The sequence below is a fragment of the Mobula hypostoma genome, chromosome 6 (genome assembly GCF_963921235.1).
Source record: "Mobula hypostoma chromosome 6, sMobHyp1.1, whole genome shotgun sequence".
NCBI lineage: Eukaryota > Metazoa > Chordata > Chondrichthyes > Myliobatiformes > Myliobatidae > Mobula > Mobula hypostoma.
Window position 1 is genome coordinate 184,444,963 of NC_086102.1, and position 15,149 is coordinate 184,460,111.

General features: G+C 41.6%; 1 protein-coding gene across 3 annotated transcripts in view; it reads right to left on the bottom strand.

Moving 5' to 3' along the window:
• The window catches only part of osbpl11 (oxysterol binding protein-like 11), a 138,978-nt gene extending 124,286 nt beyond the window's left edge, over nt 1–14,692 (bottom strand). For 2 of the 3 annotated variants that reach the window (XM_063052426.1, XM_063052428.1), the window contains exon 1: nt 14,290–14,691. In XM_063052426.1, the coding sequence (XP_062908496.1) occupies nt 14,290–14,408 (119 nt within the window). In that variant the 5' untranslated portion in view covers nt 14,409–14,691. Of the gene's footprint in view, nt 1–14,289 lie in introns of all 3 variants that reach the window. The other variant, XM_063052425.1, reaches the window with a different exon arrangement.
• Between the last annotated feature and the right edge of the window lie 457 nt (nt 14,693–15,149).

The window sequence follows — 15,149 nt, forward strand, 5'->3', positions numbered from 1 at the left end:
GTCCTCAAGTGCTGACATCCATGAGTAAGGACCATCATCATCCAAGACATGCCCCCTTCTTGTCACTACCATGGGGGAAGAGGTATTGGAGCCCAAAGAACCACTCTCACCGATTCTAAAACAGCTTCTGCCCCTCTTCCTCATTCATAACAAAAGAATCTATTTGAAGTTCCATCATTGAGTTAATATAATTCTGCAGATTTTTAAAAAAAATTTCCTTCCAATTTTAAAGCTTCCACTTACAGGTTTTGGGATGTAGACAAAGATAAGGACAAGGAAGTTTGAGTACAGGAATTTTCTGAACCTTAAGGCTCCAAGTGTAAATAAGGAGAATTATTTGAGAAGTAAAGAGAATGCCAGATGCATCACTTCCAAAAGCAAGGGAAAGAAAATCAATTAAACTAAGAGACAGAACCAGCCATAAATACTTCCAGGAAAAGTATGTTAATTTAATCATTTACAGACACAAATAGGTTTATATTGGCACAGTTTATCCAAGCTTCTTAACAAGAGATTATCTGTTGGGAAAGAGGCTACAAACAATCATAGATAGATGGGTGATCAGTCAGTTGGGTCATAAATGTGGAGAAATACTAAGCGACAAGTATTATGTTACACAGAATGATAGTGGAGTCTTTATGAACTAATCACTGAAGATAATAAGCATTTACGAAAACAATTGAAGGCTGAATTACCATGGCAAAATTAAAAGCAAGTCTTCAAGAAAATAAGTTTTTGCTGCATTAAGTTGACTTTAGTGATATCATAGCTGGAATACTTTGCAGTTTGGCCTCCTTTCACAAGGATGAATATGCTTGGTTGCCATGGAAACAGTGTTCTATTAAGACTTGCAGTATCAATACCAAAAATGAGAGGTTCGTTGCATGAAAAATTATTGCCACCTACATTTTGCTCCAGAGTTTCTGAATTTACCGAAACATTTTAAGAAAGATAAGATACCATGAGATAAAATAATATACACAAAATGCTGGAGGAACTCAGCAGGTCAGGCAGTATCTACGGAAATGAACGTGAACAGTCAACGTTTCAGGCCAAGACTCTTCTTCAGGGTTGAAAAGGAAGGGGGAAGACACCAGAATAGGAAGGTGGGGCAGGGCAGATTAGGAGAATATCTAGAAGGTTAAGGTGATAGCAGAAGACAGGTGGGTGGGAAAGGAAGGTAAAGGCCTGGAGAGAAAAGAATCTGATAGGAGAGGAGAGTGGACCATATGAGAAAGGGAAGCAGGATGGGACCCAGGGGGAGGTAATAGGCAGGTGAGAAGAGGAAAGAAGCCAGAAAGGGGAATAGAAGAGGGGGATTTTTTTTTCTTTTACCCAAAGGAGAAATTAATATTCGTGCCATCAGGTTGGAGGCTACCCAGACAGAATATAAGGTGTTGCTCCTCCAAGGGTAGCCTCATCTTGGCACAAGTGGAGGCCATGGAGCAAAAATTGGTTCAGGAATGGGAGTTTAAATGCTTTACTACCAGGAAGTTTCACTTTTGGGGGATGGTGCAGAGGTGCATACAAATAAAGCATACAGGTTTAGAGCTCATCTCCGAAGTGAACAGCCACCATATAATCTGACACATCACTGTGATCTCAGTCAGTGCTAAATTGGCAGGTGCTATCTTTTGGGAATACATTAAAACTTGCATTTGTACTCACAAAGTGCCAAGAGATGTGCTTGAATAAGTGAGTTCCTTCTATATTGACCAACATTAACATCTGAACCCATATAATCAAAACAAAGCAATTTCTGAATTTATATTTGCTTTCAGGACCTTGTATCAGGCAAAGTAACCTGCATAACTTATAGCAACCCACATAAAAGTTGCTGGTGAACGCAGCAGGCCAGGCAGCATCTCTAGGAAGAGGCGCAGTCGACGTTTCAGGCCGAGACCCTTCGTCAGGAGTCCTGAAACGTCAACTGCGCCTCTTCCTAGAGATGCTGCCTGGCCTGCTGCGTTCACCAGCAACTTTTATGTGTGTTGCTTGAATTTCCAGCATCTGCAGAATTCCTGTTGTTTGTTGTCTGCATAACTTATATAAAGTTTTGGTTAGAAAAGATTTTCCAACATCCTTTGGAAATGCAAATTCTTTCATCATTAATATTTGCATTTGAAGGGAAATAGGAAACATCACATGGGCTAAAATATGAATAACTGTTTTTTTATATAAATGGAATACACCAGATCACTATACCCAATACTAGGACATTCACATTCAGGCTCTTTTGTAAGGGAAAGAGTTTTAATCAGCAAAAATCTAAAACTCTTCTTGCAAAACAAAGCAGGTTAAGAGTAATTGTAAACTGATCTTTGCTATCAGACAAGAGAAAAATAGGGCTTTACCCAGACAGTTCCACATATTGCACTATCAATGCACTGAAAATATTCCTAGCCTCACAAATTTACAGGTAATGTATTTATTTACTTTGCAGATGTGACCTTCTGGCCAAAGTACAATCATTGCAGAGCAAGATGGAAGACCTAGAGCAAGATTGCTTTATCAGAGGGACACAAGAGACTCCTGTATAGTTTGTTTCAGAGACATGGTTCACTCTCCTGATGCAATGCTTGAGCCTGAGGGTTTTTTGATCCACCAGGTGGATTGGATGGCAACATCAGTTAAGAGAAAGGCAGTAGTGAAATCTGGTTTATACTAAACTCGTCATGGTGCACAAACTTAACTGTCTTGTCTCATTCCTGCTCCCCATCTGGAACATCTGGCATTGAAGTGCTGACCATTCAACCTACCAAGACAGATCACCACCACCATCCGACGGCAGTCAATACCTCACCTCTGACAGGGAGACCTTAGTAAGTCTGGCTTGAGGAAACCTCTGCCTAACTAATATCAACACATCACCGGCATCACAAGAGGACTCAACACACTCAACATATGCGTCTTACTGTGGCCAATGTGAGGAGAACACATCTTCAACATCTCCTTGAGCAGTGCCATCGCTCCTACATGCTTCAAGGCCTCCACCATCGTCCCCGTGCCAAAGAAGTCTTCAGTGTCCTGCCTCATCGACTACCGTTCCATTGCACTCACATCCATCATCATGAAGTGTTTCGGGAGGCTCGTCATGAGGCACATCAAGACCCTGCTTCCCCTGTCACTGGACCCCCTGCAGTTCGCATACAGTCCCAACCGTTCAACAGACGACGCCATTGCCATCACCCTCCACCTGGCCCTAACCCACCTGGACAAAAAAAAAACACGTACGTTCGAATGCTGTTCATAGACTTCAGTTCAGCATTCAACACAATCATTCCTCAGAAACTGATTGGAAGGCTGAGCCTACTGGGCCTGAATACCTCCCTCTGCAACTGGATCCTAGACTTTCTGACTGGGAGACCTCAGTCAGTCTGGATCAGAAGCAGCATCTCCAACACCATCACTGAGCAAAGGGCCCCCCAGGGCTGTGTGCTCAGTCCACTGCTGTTCACTCTGCTGATCCACGACTGTGCTGCAACATACAGCTCGAACCACATCATCAAGTTCGCCGATGACACGACCGTGGTGGGTCTCATCAGCAAGAACGATGAGTCAGCATACAGAGAGGAGGTACACCACAGTCTGCATCCGCAAAGCAAACAGCATTATGAAGGACCCCACACACCCCTCATACAAACTTTTCTCCCTCTTGCCATCTGGCAAAAGGCACCGAAGCATTCGGGCTCTCATGACCAGACTATGTAACAGTTTCTTCCCCCAAGCCATCAGACTCCTCAATACCCAGAGCCTGGACTGACACCAACCTACTGCCCTCTACTGTGCCTATTGTCTTGTTTATTATTTATTGTAATGCCTGCACTGTTTTGTGCACTTTATGCAGTCCTGGGTAGGTCTGTAGTCTAGTGTAGTTTTTGCGTTGTTTTACGTCGTTCAGTGTAGTTTTTATACTGTTTCATGGAGCACCATGGTCCTGAAAAACATTGCCTCATTTTTACTGTGTACTGTACCAGCAGTTATGGTTGAAATGACAATAAGAAGTGACTTGACTTGACTTGACTTAACCACTGCTCCACCACCATCAAGAATGCTTACTGCTCCATTCCTCAAGTGCACTTTGGTAAATTCAGCCACCAGGCTCTGATTCTTCTGCCTGCATACATACAGACACTTGGCACTAATGTAGAGTATTTTAAAATATTTCAGTAATATTGCAAATATATTGTTTGAGTAAGCATTCATTTTTTGTTTACATAATTCATTACAGGTATATGTCATAAGTACACGAATGGCATTCAATATACCAGCACATCATAGGTGCGTGTAAAGCTAAGCGTGCACATTCTCTTGGGCTCCCAAGTTTTTCTTCCCAATTAGTTTCTGGAGATTAGATTAGATTATGAGGATACTCAGTCCTCGTTTATTGTCATTTAGTAATTCATGCATTAAGAAATGATACAATGTTCCTCCAGTATGATATCACAGAAACAGAAGACAGACCAAGACTAAAACTGACAAAAACCACATAATTAGTCACAACAGAGCAAAGCAATACCATAATTTTATAAAGAACAGACCATGGGCACGGTAAAAAAAAAAGTCTCAAAGTCCCGACAGCCCCATCATCTCACGCAGACGGTAGAAGGAAGAAAAACTCTCCCTGCTAAATATAACAGTAGCTACGAGGTAGTTTTAAAATGAACCAGAGGTGAATACCTACCTATTGAAGGGCAGCGAGATAGTCAAATTTTTTTTTAAAAAAGTAGCAAATGGACGAAATCCACGGGTTCATGCACAGTGATAATTAATAAACAATAAATAAAGCAGAAATGGCTGTCTACATTAGAAAGAAAGATGTGCTCAGTTGCACAACTGATAACTGGCTTAGGTATACTGAACAAATTGAAAAGTATTTTGAAGCAAACAAGAAACTAATGAAAAGAGAGTGACATTTTGCTAAGTGCAATTTGCTCCAACTAAACTAGCCAAAATGAATTTTGATGATATTGTGAAACTGATACAGGACATTTAGAACAGAAACTCTTGATGAATGCAGAATGTTTTAGGTTTGATAAGCAGAATCAAAAAGAAGGGGAATCCATTTCAGCTTATGTGTCTGAATTGAAAAAATTGTCTCAGCATTGCCAGTTCAGTAACAGGTTTAATGCACTGAGAGATTGTTTAGTTTGTGGAATCTTGCAAGAAAGCATTCAAAGCAACTCCTAACTGAAACACAACTTATGTTTAAACAATTGAAATTGCTGTATGCATGGAAAGGGCAGACAGATGCAATTGGGTAGCAGTCAGGAATGAAAGTGAACGTGAATAACATTGCTACGTCTAAACATAAACCTGCCAGGCTAAACAAATTGTGTTACAGTTGTGACAGGGACTCACATACACCAGACCAATGCATGTTTAAAGTCAAAACTTGCAGAAAATGTAACAAAATAAGACGCATACAAAGAGCATGTCAGGCAGGCAAAAATAAATGGACCATACAAGGAAGAGAAAAAGATAAAAAGTCAAGTTGCAGTTTCAAAAAGACCACTAATCTGCATTAAGAGCAAAAATCTGATAATGATAAGAGTGACACAGGTCTGGATAGCCTTGAGATTTACAATGCAAAATCTAACAAGAGACAAGCAATTTGGCTTACACCAGAAGTGAATGATAAAGTAATTAAATGGAATTGGACACTGGCTCAGCTGCTTCAGTCACTCTACAAAATGAGTTTGAGTGGCAAGTCAAAGACACTGAACTGAAACCTAAAGAGGAAGTATTCCAAAGGCAGGGCGACACAACTGTGGCTGTCAAGGGAAGTCCAAGCCAACATAAAAACAAAAGAGAGAACACAGAATAGAAAATTAGAATTAGAAGGAAGTTAGAGGATTAGGATCTTTTTTTAAAAAAACATGCAACTAAAAAAAATCGTAAGGGCAGAAAAGATGAACTATGAAGGTAAGCTAGCCAATAATATCAAAAATGATACCAAAAGTTTTTTTTCAAATACATAAAGAGTAAAAGAGAGGCAAGAATAGATATTAGTCCAGTGGAAAATGACACTGGATAGTAATGGGGTACAAGGAAATGGTAGACAAACAGATTAAGAATTTTCTATCAGATTTCATTTTGGAAGATACCAGTAGTATGCCAGGAGTTGGAGAATGTCGGGGGGTAGAAGTAAGTGCAGTTGCTATTACTAATGAGATGGTGCTTGGGAAACAAAGATCTGAAGGTAGATAAGTCACCTGAACCTGATAAACTACACCCCAGGTTTCTACAAAAGGTAACTGAAGAGATCGTGGAGACATTACTAATGATCTTTCAAGAATCAATAGATTCTGGCATGGTTCCAGAGGACTGGAAAATTGCAAATGTCACTCTACTCTTCAAGAAGGGAGGGAGGCAGTAGGAAGGAAACTATAGGTCAGTTAGCCTGACCTCAGTGGTTCTGAAGATGTTGGAGTCAACTGTAAAGGATGTGGTTTCACGGTACTTAGCGGCACATGACAAAATAGGCCAAAGTTAGTATAGTTTCCTCAAGGGAAAATCTTCCCTGACAAATCTGTTAGAATTCTTTGAAGAAATAATAAGCAGGATAGACAAAGGAGAATCGGCGGGTGTTGTGTACTTGGATTTTCAGAAGGCCTTTGACAAGGTGCCACACATGAAGATGCTAAACAAGATAACAGCCCATAGAATTACAGGAAAAATTACTAGCATGGATAGAGCATTGGCTGATTGGCAGGAGATATAGTGGGAATAAAGGGATCCTTGTCCAGTTGTCTGCATTTTTTAAATGGTGTATGTCAATGATTTCAATATTGAAAAGTGATTGCTTTGAAACCAGGTTTGTGAAGGTTACAAAGATGGGCGCAGGGGTAGGTAGTGTTGAGGAAGCAGAGAGGCTGCAGAAGGACTTCGATTAGGAGAATGGGCAAAGAGGTGACAGCTGGAATGCAGTGTCAGTAAGTGTACGGTCATGCACTTTGGTAGAAGGAATAAAAGAATAAACTTTTTTTTAAAAATGGGAATAAAATTCTAAAATCTAAGGTGCAAAGGAATTTGGAAGTCCTTGTGCAGGATTCCCTTATGATTAATCTGTAGGTTGAATCGGTGGTGACAAAGGAGAATGCAATGTTAGCGTTCATTTCAAGAGGATGAGAACATAAAAGCAAGATGTAATGCTGAGGTTGTACAAGACACTAGTGAGGCCTCACTTGGTATTGTGAGCAGTTTTGGGTCCCTTCTTTAATAAAGGATGTGCTGACATTGGAAAGGGTTCAGAGGAGGCACACAAGAATGGTTCCAGGAATGAAAGAAAGCAACGATTCAAGGCTTTAGCTTGTATATACTGGAATTTAGAAGAATGAGGGGAAATCTCATTGAAACCTATCAAATGTTGAAAGGCCTGGATAGAGTGGGTGTGAAGAGGATTATTCCATTGGTGGGAGAGTCTAAAACTCAAGGGCACAGCTTCAAGAAAAGAGGCTGGTAAATCTGTGGATTTCGTTGCCACAGGTGGCTGTGGAGGCCAGGTGACTAGGTGCATTTTTTGGCAGAGGTTCATAGGTTCTTGACTAGTCATAGCGCAAAAGGTGATGGGGAGAAGACAGAAGAATGGGGTTGAGGGGGAAATGGATCAGCCATGATGAAATGACAGAACAGACACAATGGGCCAAATTCTGCTCCGATATCTTATGGTCTTATATGCAACTAAGAATTTATACTGGAGAAAAGAGAACTCACATAGGAATGACATTTGTAACAGTGAAATACAACAACTGACAAGCTACATTGAGCCTGTATGTGGTAAAAACGGGAGGGCCAGCATTGAGGGGCTGTGATTGGAGATCCAGCCACCATTTCCATGCCACATCCCCTGCAAGAATCAACTGAAAGCAAATTAAGAAAGGTACAGGAAGATGCCACAGCTATGTTCAAGGATGGCACTGGAAAACTCAAACACATCAAGGGTAAAACAGTACTAAAAAGAAAATATCATATCCAAGTTTTGCAAACCCGTCCACGGGCAACACCAGTGGTCCCAGTCGTTAAGAAGAATGGGTCTTTCAGGATCTGTGATGACTGTAAGGTCATCATCAACCCAGTACTAAAAGTAGATCAATATCCTCTGCCCAGGATAGGAGATATCTTCGCAAACTTTTCTGGAGGCAAACACTTCAGCAAAGTAGACTTAGCTGAAGCCTACCTACAGATGGAGATTGAAGAGGAGTCCAAAGTGTTTCTCACTATAAACACTCTCAAAGGGCTTTATCGCTATAATAAGCTTATTTCTGGAATAGCATCTCCGCTCCAGCAGAAAAAGAACATCTCTAACATCTCTTGGATGCCCCAAGGCCAAAGGATGTGTCAGAGTTGCGTTTTTTTTTTGGATTTATCTATTGCTATAACAGGCTCCTGCTAAACCTGGCTAATGTGCTCCGCCCCTTGAGCTCACTATAAAACATCGGGAAGAAATGGAAATGGTCAAAGCAGTACAAGATAGCTTTCCAAAAGACAAAGGAAATGGTGACATCAGACACTGTCGACATACATTATGATCCACATGTCCAGTGAAACTTGCCTGTGATGCCTCACCTTATCGATATTAGTGTAGTCATGTCACATGTCACACCACCATAGCCTTCACATCACAGTCCTTTACCACTACAGAGAAAAATTATGCACAGATTGACAGAGAGGCCTTGAGTCTGGTTGGTGTCTAAAACATTTCAACCAGTACCCATACGAGAGAGTATACCCTTATTACTGATCGTCAACCACTGCTGTCCATTTTCAATTACAGAGAGTTCCACTAACAGCAGCAGCACAAACGCAGAGATGGGTTCTGTTTCTTGGAGGTCACAATTACAAAACTGAATTCAAAAGAACAACTAATTATGCAAATGCTGACGAATTGTTCCATTTACCTTAGGATAAGGAAATTCCTGAAAAATTTACAAAAGAGGATACTCTTGGCATATGCTGAATGTCTAAATGTCTCAATTTAAAATCTACTGTGCTGTGGAGCTGGAGTTTATAACTAAGCAGGGAGGAGTGTTGTGTATTTAATATTTCAGTAATACTGAAAATATATTGTTTCAGTAAGCATTTTTTGTTACATAATTCATTATGGGTTATATGTAAAAGTATGTGAATGGCATAAGTCAGTAAGCCACCACGTCATATGTGCACACCCCACTAAAAGCAAAGCTGAGTGTACACATTCTCTCAGGCTCTAGTGTTTTTCTTTTGATTAGTTTCTGAAGTTACAAAACATAACAGGGACAATAAAGAGCTGGACAGGCGAGGCAGCGGAGCAAATTCAGGATTGCTTCAACTCCGTGCACTGGACTACCTTCAAGGATTTGTCAATGAAGCTAAATGAACATGTCATAGTTGCCACTGACCATAACAATGAATGAGAGAATTACCTACCACCACAACAGATCAACAGCAGATGCAATTTCACTACCTCTTCACCCAGCTTTGGGCCATTCGATCAACATGAACTCGTACATCATGGACGAGCGTGTACTCCTAATCTTCCCTACCCAGAAGGCCTAGATGAACCAAGAGATTTGCAATCTGCTGAAGGCTAGATCTGTGGATTTCAGGGCTAGTGACCCAAAGTGATACAGTATAAGAAATCCAGGTATCATCTCTGGAAGGATATTGCAAGCTCAGAGGATTTTGGACTAAAGGGCAAATGGACACTCAACAACTATTAAAGCAAGATCAGTTAGCACAAGTAGCAATTACTGTCAGATGATCTCAACAGGGAGAATTATGACAGACCCACACAAGTCCCCATATATCTGGATGACCCTATAATTTGCGTCTGAGACTGATGTCTACGCATCTTCCAAGACGCTGAATTCACGAAAAGTATCTAGTCCAGATGGCATACCTGGCTGAATACTAAAGAGCTGTGTGGACCAATTGTCTGGAATATTTAAGGACATATGCAAACTCTCAGTCCTTGGGTTTGAAGTTTCAGAAAGGTATCTGTTGTACTGATGCCAAAGAGCCTGGTGACCTGCCTCAAATGACTACTGTCCAATTGTGCTTACGTCGACCAGAATGAAGAGCTTAGTGGTTGGTTTTAGTACAAATCAACTCCTGCCTCAGTTATGACTGGATCCAATTCAATTTGCCTGCCACCACAACAGAACATCAGCAGATTCGACTTCACTGGCTCACTGTGCTCCAGACCACATGAACAGCAGAAACTCATACATCAAGCTGTACATTCGCGACAGCTCAGTGTTCAATACAATTTTTGAAAACCAAAATAAACTTTATTCATAATACTACATGACTTAGAAGAATAAACTGCATTCCTTTTTAATTCTTCCATTTGTGAACAGGCATCAAGTAGTGATCAATTACATTTCTTAAAATCAATAGCACTGTCACTCATGTGACTCCCCCCTCCCCCCCGGGGTGGTACTACTCCAATAAATAAGGGGCTTCCTCAACCAACCAAGTCTCTCCCTGTCCAGTAATGGAAGAACTACCGAGACCTTGCATAGCTGCACCAAACTTCAGTCCATCCCTCAGCCCATACACCGGCAGCCAGACATCTTGATGTGCTGGCAAAACAAAGGGCATCTTTCAACCAGATGATCTTTCAGCAGCACTTGATGTCCATCTGTCTGTGAACGGCATGTCGATCAGAGAGTCATCTATCATGCAGCTGTTCAGGATGAATGTTGGCATAGGTTTTTGCATCTTCCTTCACAACCTCTTCACAAACCACACAGTCTGCAAAGAGATGAGTGACCGACCCGTCCCTACAACAGACCTTTCAGGGTCAGCTTCAAGTTTCTAGCTTCAAGACCTGTGCGTTCTCCGCCTCCCTCAGCAAATGGTACTCAACTTCATCATTTAGTGAGGAAACAACATCTCCTCCTTGCTAACCATCAACACAGGTAAACCCCAAGGCTGCACGCTTTGCCCACTGGTTTACTCCTGAAACACACATGGCTGTGTTTCTAACTTCAATGCTACATGCCAATTCACCAAAGGCACCAATGTTGTTGGACTAATCACTGGTGGTGACAAGTCAGCGGACAGGAGTGAGATAGGATTGGGCTGAGTGGTGCCACAACTCAGTAAAACTATACAAGTGACTGTTGACTGCAGGAAAAGGGAGAGCAAACATGCAACAGTACTGGACAGGGCAAGTAGTTTTAAACATCTGGGCATGAACATACTAGATAACCTATCCTGAGCCCAGCACATAGAAGGAAGGCCCATCAGCACCTTTACTTCCTTAGATGGTTAAGGAGGTTCACGTTTTGCCAAACAACCTTCTGCAGATCATCATGTGCTGTGTTGTATCACATGGACAATCGTGGTCTTTCCATGACCGTGATTGTTCTTAGCAAATTTTTCTATGGAAGTGGTTTGCCATCGCGTTCTTCTGGGCAGTGTCTTTACAAGACGGGTGACCCCAGCCATTGTCAATACTCTTCAGAGGTTGTCTGCCTGGCGTCAGTGGTCACATAACCAGGACTTATGATAAGCACCAGCTATTCATACAACCATCCACCACCTGCTCCCATGGCTCCACGTGACCCTGACTGGGGTGAGGAGGGAGCTAAGCAGGTGCTACACCTTGCCCAAGGATGAGCTTCAGGCTCGTGGAGGGTTGGAGCATCTTATACCTCCCTTGGCAGAGGCGCGTCCTCAACCCACCACTTATCCTCCACTGGTATACTGTTGACTGGTTTCATCATGACCTGGTGCAGCAATCTGTATGCAACAGGAACGAAAGCACTTGCAGAGAGAAGTGAACTTTGCCAAATACGTCACATTCCTCCCGACCATCAAGAGTATCTGCATGAGGCACTGCCAAGGCAACATCTATGATCACAGATCCCAACCAGATGGACCACGTCATCTTCTTGCAACTAACACTGGGGGGGGGGGGGGGGAGGGAGGAACTACAGAAGCCCGAAGGTTCAAGAACAGCTACTTCTGTTCAGCGATTCAATTTTTGAACCAAACTGCAAACCTTAATCACTATCTCAGTATAGAAATACTATGATCACTTTGGAATGTATTGACTTTGTTTTAAGCATGTCCTTTCATGTATAATTATATTTATGTTTTTTTCCTTATGAATGTTATGCCTCTAATGCTACAGTAGGTGTCTCTGATACTGCTGCAAGTAAGTTTTTTTATTATACAATAAACATGACTTTGACTTCCCCTGGAACTTCAGTTAAGTAATGCAACCTAATTCCGATGTAACTCAATTCTCAGCTTGAATTCATCATTTTGGCCAACGTTTGAAACAAATCTATAAGAAGGTTTGGAGCTGAGTGGTCCTGACCAAACCCAAGCTAAACATAGGTGTGCCGTTATTGGAGTGTCGGTGCTGCTGGGCAGATCATTCAATGATTACTTCGATGATAGCTGAGAGCAGACAGATCAACTGGCAATTAGTGGACTAGATTTGTCCTTTTTTTTCTCTAAAGGACACATATCCAAGCAATTATCACATCAGACTCATTTCCTTCTACTGGAACATAGTTTTGAAATAGTTAATAAAGAAACTAAAATGCAAGATTTGACAAAGTGGTCTTTGACCTGAACCTTCGACAACTTCACCATCCACGGATAACTTCACTCAACAACCACTCTCAGGGACTCTTCATCACATGGTCTCAATACTTTACTTATTATTATTTCCTTTTTCTTTCGCATACACACAGTTTGTTGTCTTTTGCACATCGGTTATTTGTCCACCCTGTTGAGCGCAGTCTTTCACTGATTCTGTTATTGTTCTTGGATTTATTGAGTATGGCTGCAAGAAAACAAATCTCAGGATTGTATATAGTGACAAATGCGTACTTTGGTAATGAATTTACTTTGAACTCTTAGCTGTTTCTTGCTATCACATGAAGCAAACAGAATTGGCTAAAGAATGGCTGTTGTCACAGTGAGGATTTCTGAAGGATAACAAAATGGATTATTCACTTGATATATTTGAACACAGTGCCAATCACTTCAGACATGTCTTTAACATTGACATGCGAAGCCCTGCCATTGTTGAGAATGGATATATTCTTAGTGCCTAAAACCATCCTGTGTTTAACCAACCACCACCATTTGTCACAAGATGCAACAAATCTCCAGGTGCTTTGATCTTTGCCTGGCAATGTTTGTTTAATATGCAGGCAGCTCCATGTTGCAGCTAGAGTAGGTTGAAATCATTTGCAGATGGTGCCATTCCTAGCATTTCCCTCTTCAATCCCGGTTGAGGTATTTGTTTGCAATCCTGCATTTATACATTTTGAATAAACACTACAATAAGGTAAAATTGAAAAAAACGTTCTCTGCTTGACCAATGATCCATCTGATTTAGAAATACAAGTTCAAATCTCACCTTGGGAATGAAGAATTTAAAATAAAGCAATCTGAAATAATACCCAATATCATACTCAATAAATAGAAAAGTGGAAAAGTACAGTGCAGAAACAGGCCCTTCAGCCCATCTATGGAATGTAGAATAAAAGTATAGTATTGTTAATGTTGTTCAAGTAACTAAATTTATTGCAAAACTCTATAAAAACCCAAATAAAATCCAGTTGTTCTAAATGTCGATTAGAAAAGGAAATATTCTGCTTCTAACTAGCCTTAGCAAAAAAAAATAATTTCTTGGCTAAAGAAAAATCTCATTATATAGTCACTGAGATCTACTACTTCCAGTATATTGCTTCAACAAAACCTTCAGCACATACAGTATGTCGGCTCTGTACAAATAAAACTCCTAATTGGTACCAATTAAACCAAACATACAAGTAAAATAAAAACAGAAAATGCTTGATACGCTCAGTAGGTCAGACAACATCTGCAAATAGAAAACAGGGCTGTGACTCTCTCTGTTTGATTCTATTGTAAAAATTTTGTACCAAGCAAGTGAAAAGAATTATTGTTAGTTTGGAAGATCAATTATCAGTCAATCAATCATAACATCAAATAGTGCTCAAACTGCTATTTCTAATTGTGCTAATACTGTATCCTTCAATGCTTTAAATGCTGCAATAAAGCACAAAATACTATCCAGACAGAACTCTCATTTGACCAGAAAGTGACATGATTATAACCAGCAATGATATAGCTCCAAGTATTCTTGCCAGTCAGCGCAAGTTTCTGTCATTGAAGCAACAGCGATCTTCGAATAATAAACGCAATGGACGTTTCACATCCTCGTTTTATCTTTGTCTTATCGAGGGTCGCTTCTCTCATTTCTCCTCACACCCGCTGCATTGACGGGCCCACCCTCTGCCAGCCAGCAGGACATACCTATATTGCCATCCCCTTCCTCTTCCCACCGGTTTATGGACGGGCGCTTCAGCTTTCACATCGGGTTCAGGCACTTTCATGGAGGCTGAAGCTGTGACCGTCACGTCCACTCCTTGCATCGTTAGGCGCCTGAAACTCCTCGGCGACAGCGGCCACTCGCCACTGAGGACTGGGGACTCGGGGCTGACAGCGAGATGGGAAGGGGAGGGAGGAGGCCAGCAGGGATCCAGGCGACCAGCTGTCCGGACAGCTCCAGCAACTCGCCCTCAGGCAAATACTAGGGGAGACACACGCTCCCCTCCCCACATTGTGGGGGCCGGCAAATTGACCCGGAACTTGTCAAGGACACCCGCTTTTTCCCCAGGCACCGGTCCCGACAACAACTTGGCAATTGCCAAGTCACGTGGAGCACATCGCTTCCGGGTCGGAAGCGGGGCAATATCGGTTGCTATTGATTGCCACCATATTTGTGCTGGGCACCTTCCTCGCCGCCCTCTGCAGGAGGATTTCCACTCTTGCATTTACCCCGAGGACATCTGTGTTTATCGCTCCTATTGATGAATGCCGATTCTTCGTTGTAGCTACGAGGTTCTTTAATGTCTTTGCTTCGTTTCCTCCAATCCACCTTTCAGCTCAGTTTTAAGTTGGTGATGGGTAAGCTTGGCTTCTGCTGGATCCTAACTTTAAAGGTGTTCCTGAAAAAAACTTGCATAGAGTCAGAATCAGATTTATTATTACTGACATGTGACGTGGAACTTGTTTTGCGGCAACAGGGCAGTACAAAGACATAAAATCACTGTAAGGTACAAAATAGTCTGGAGAAAATGAACTATGAGGTAGTGTTCGTGGAGCATTCAGAA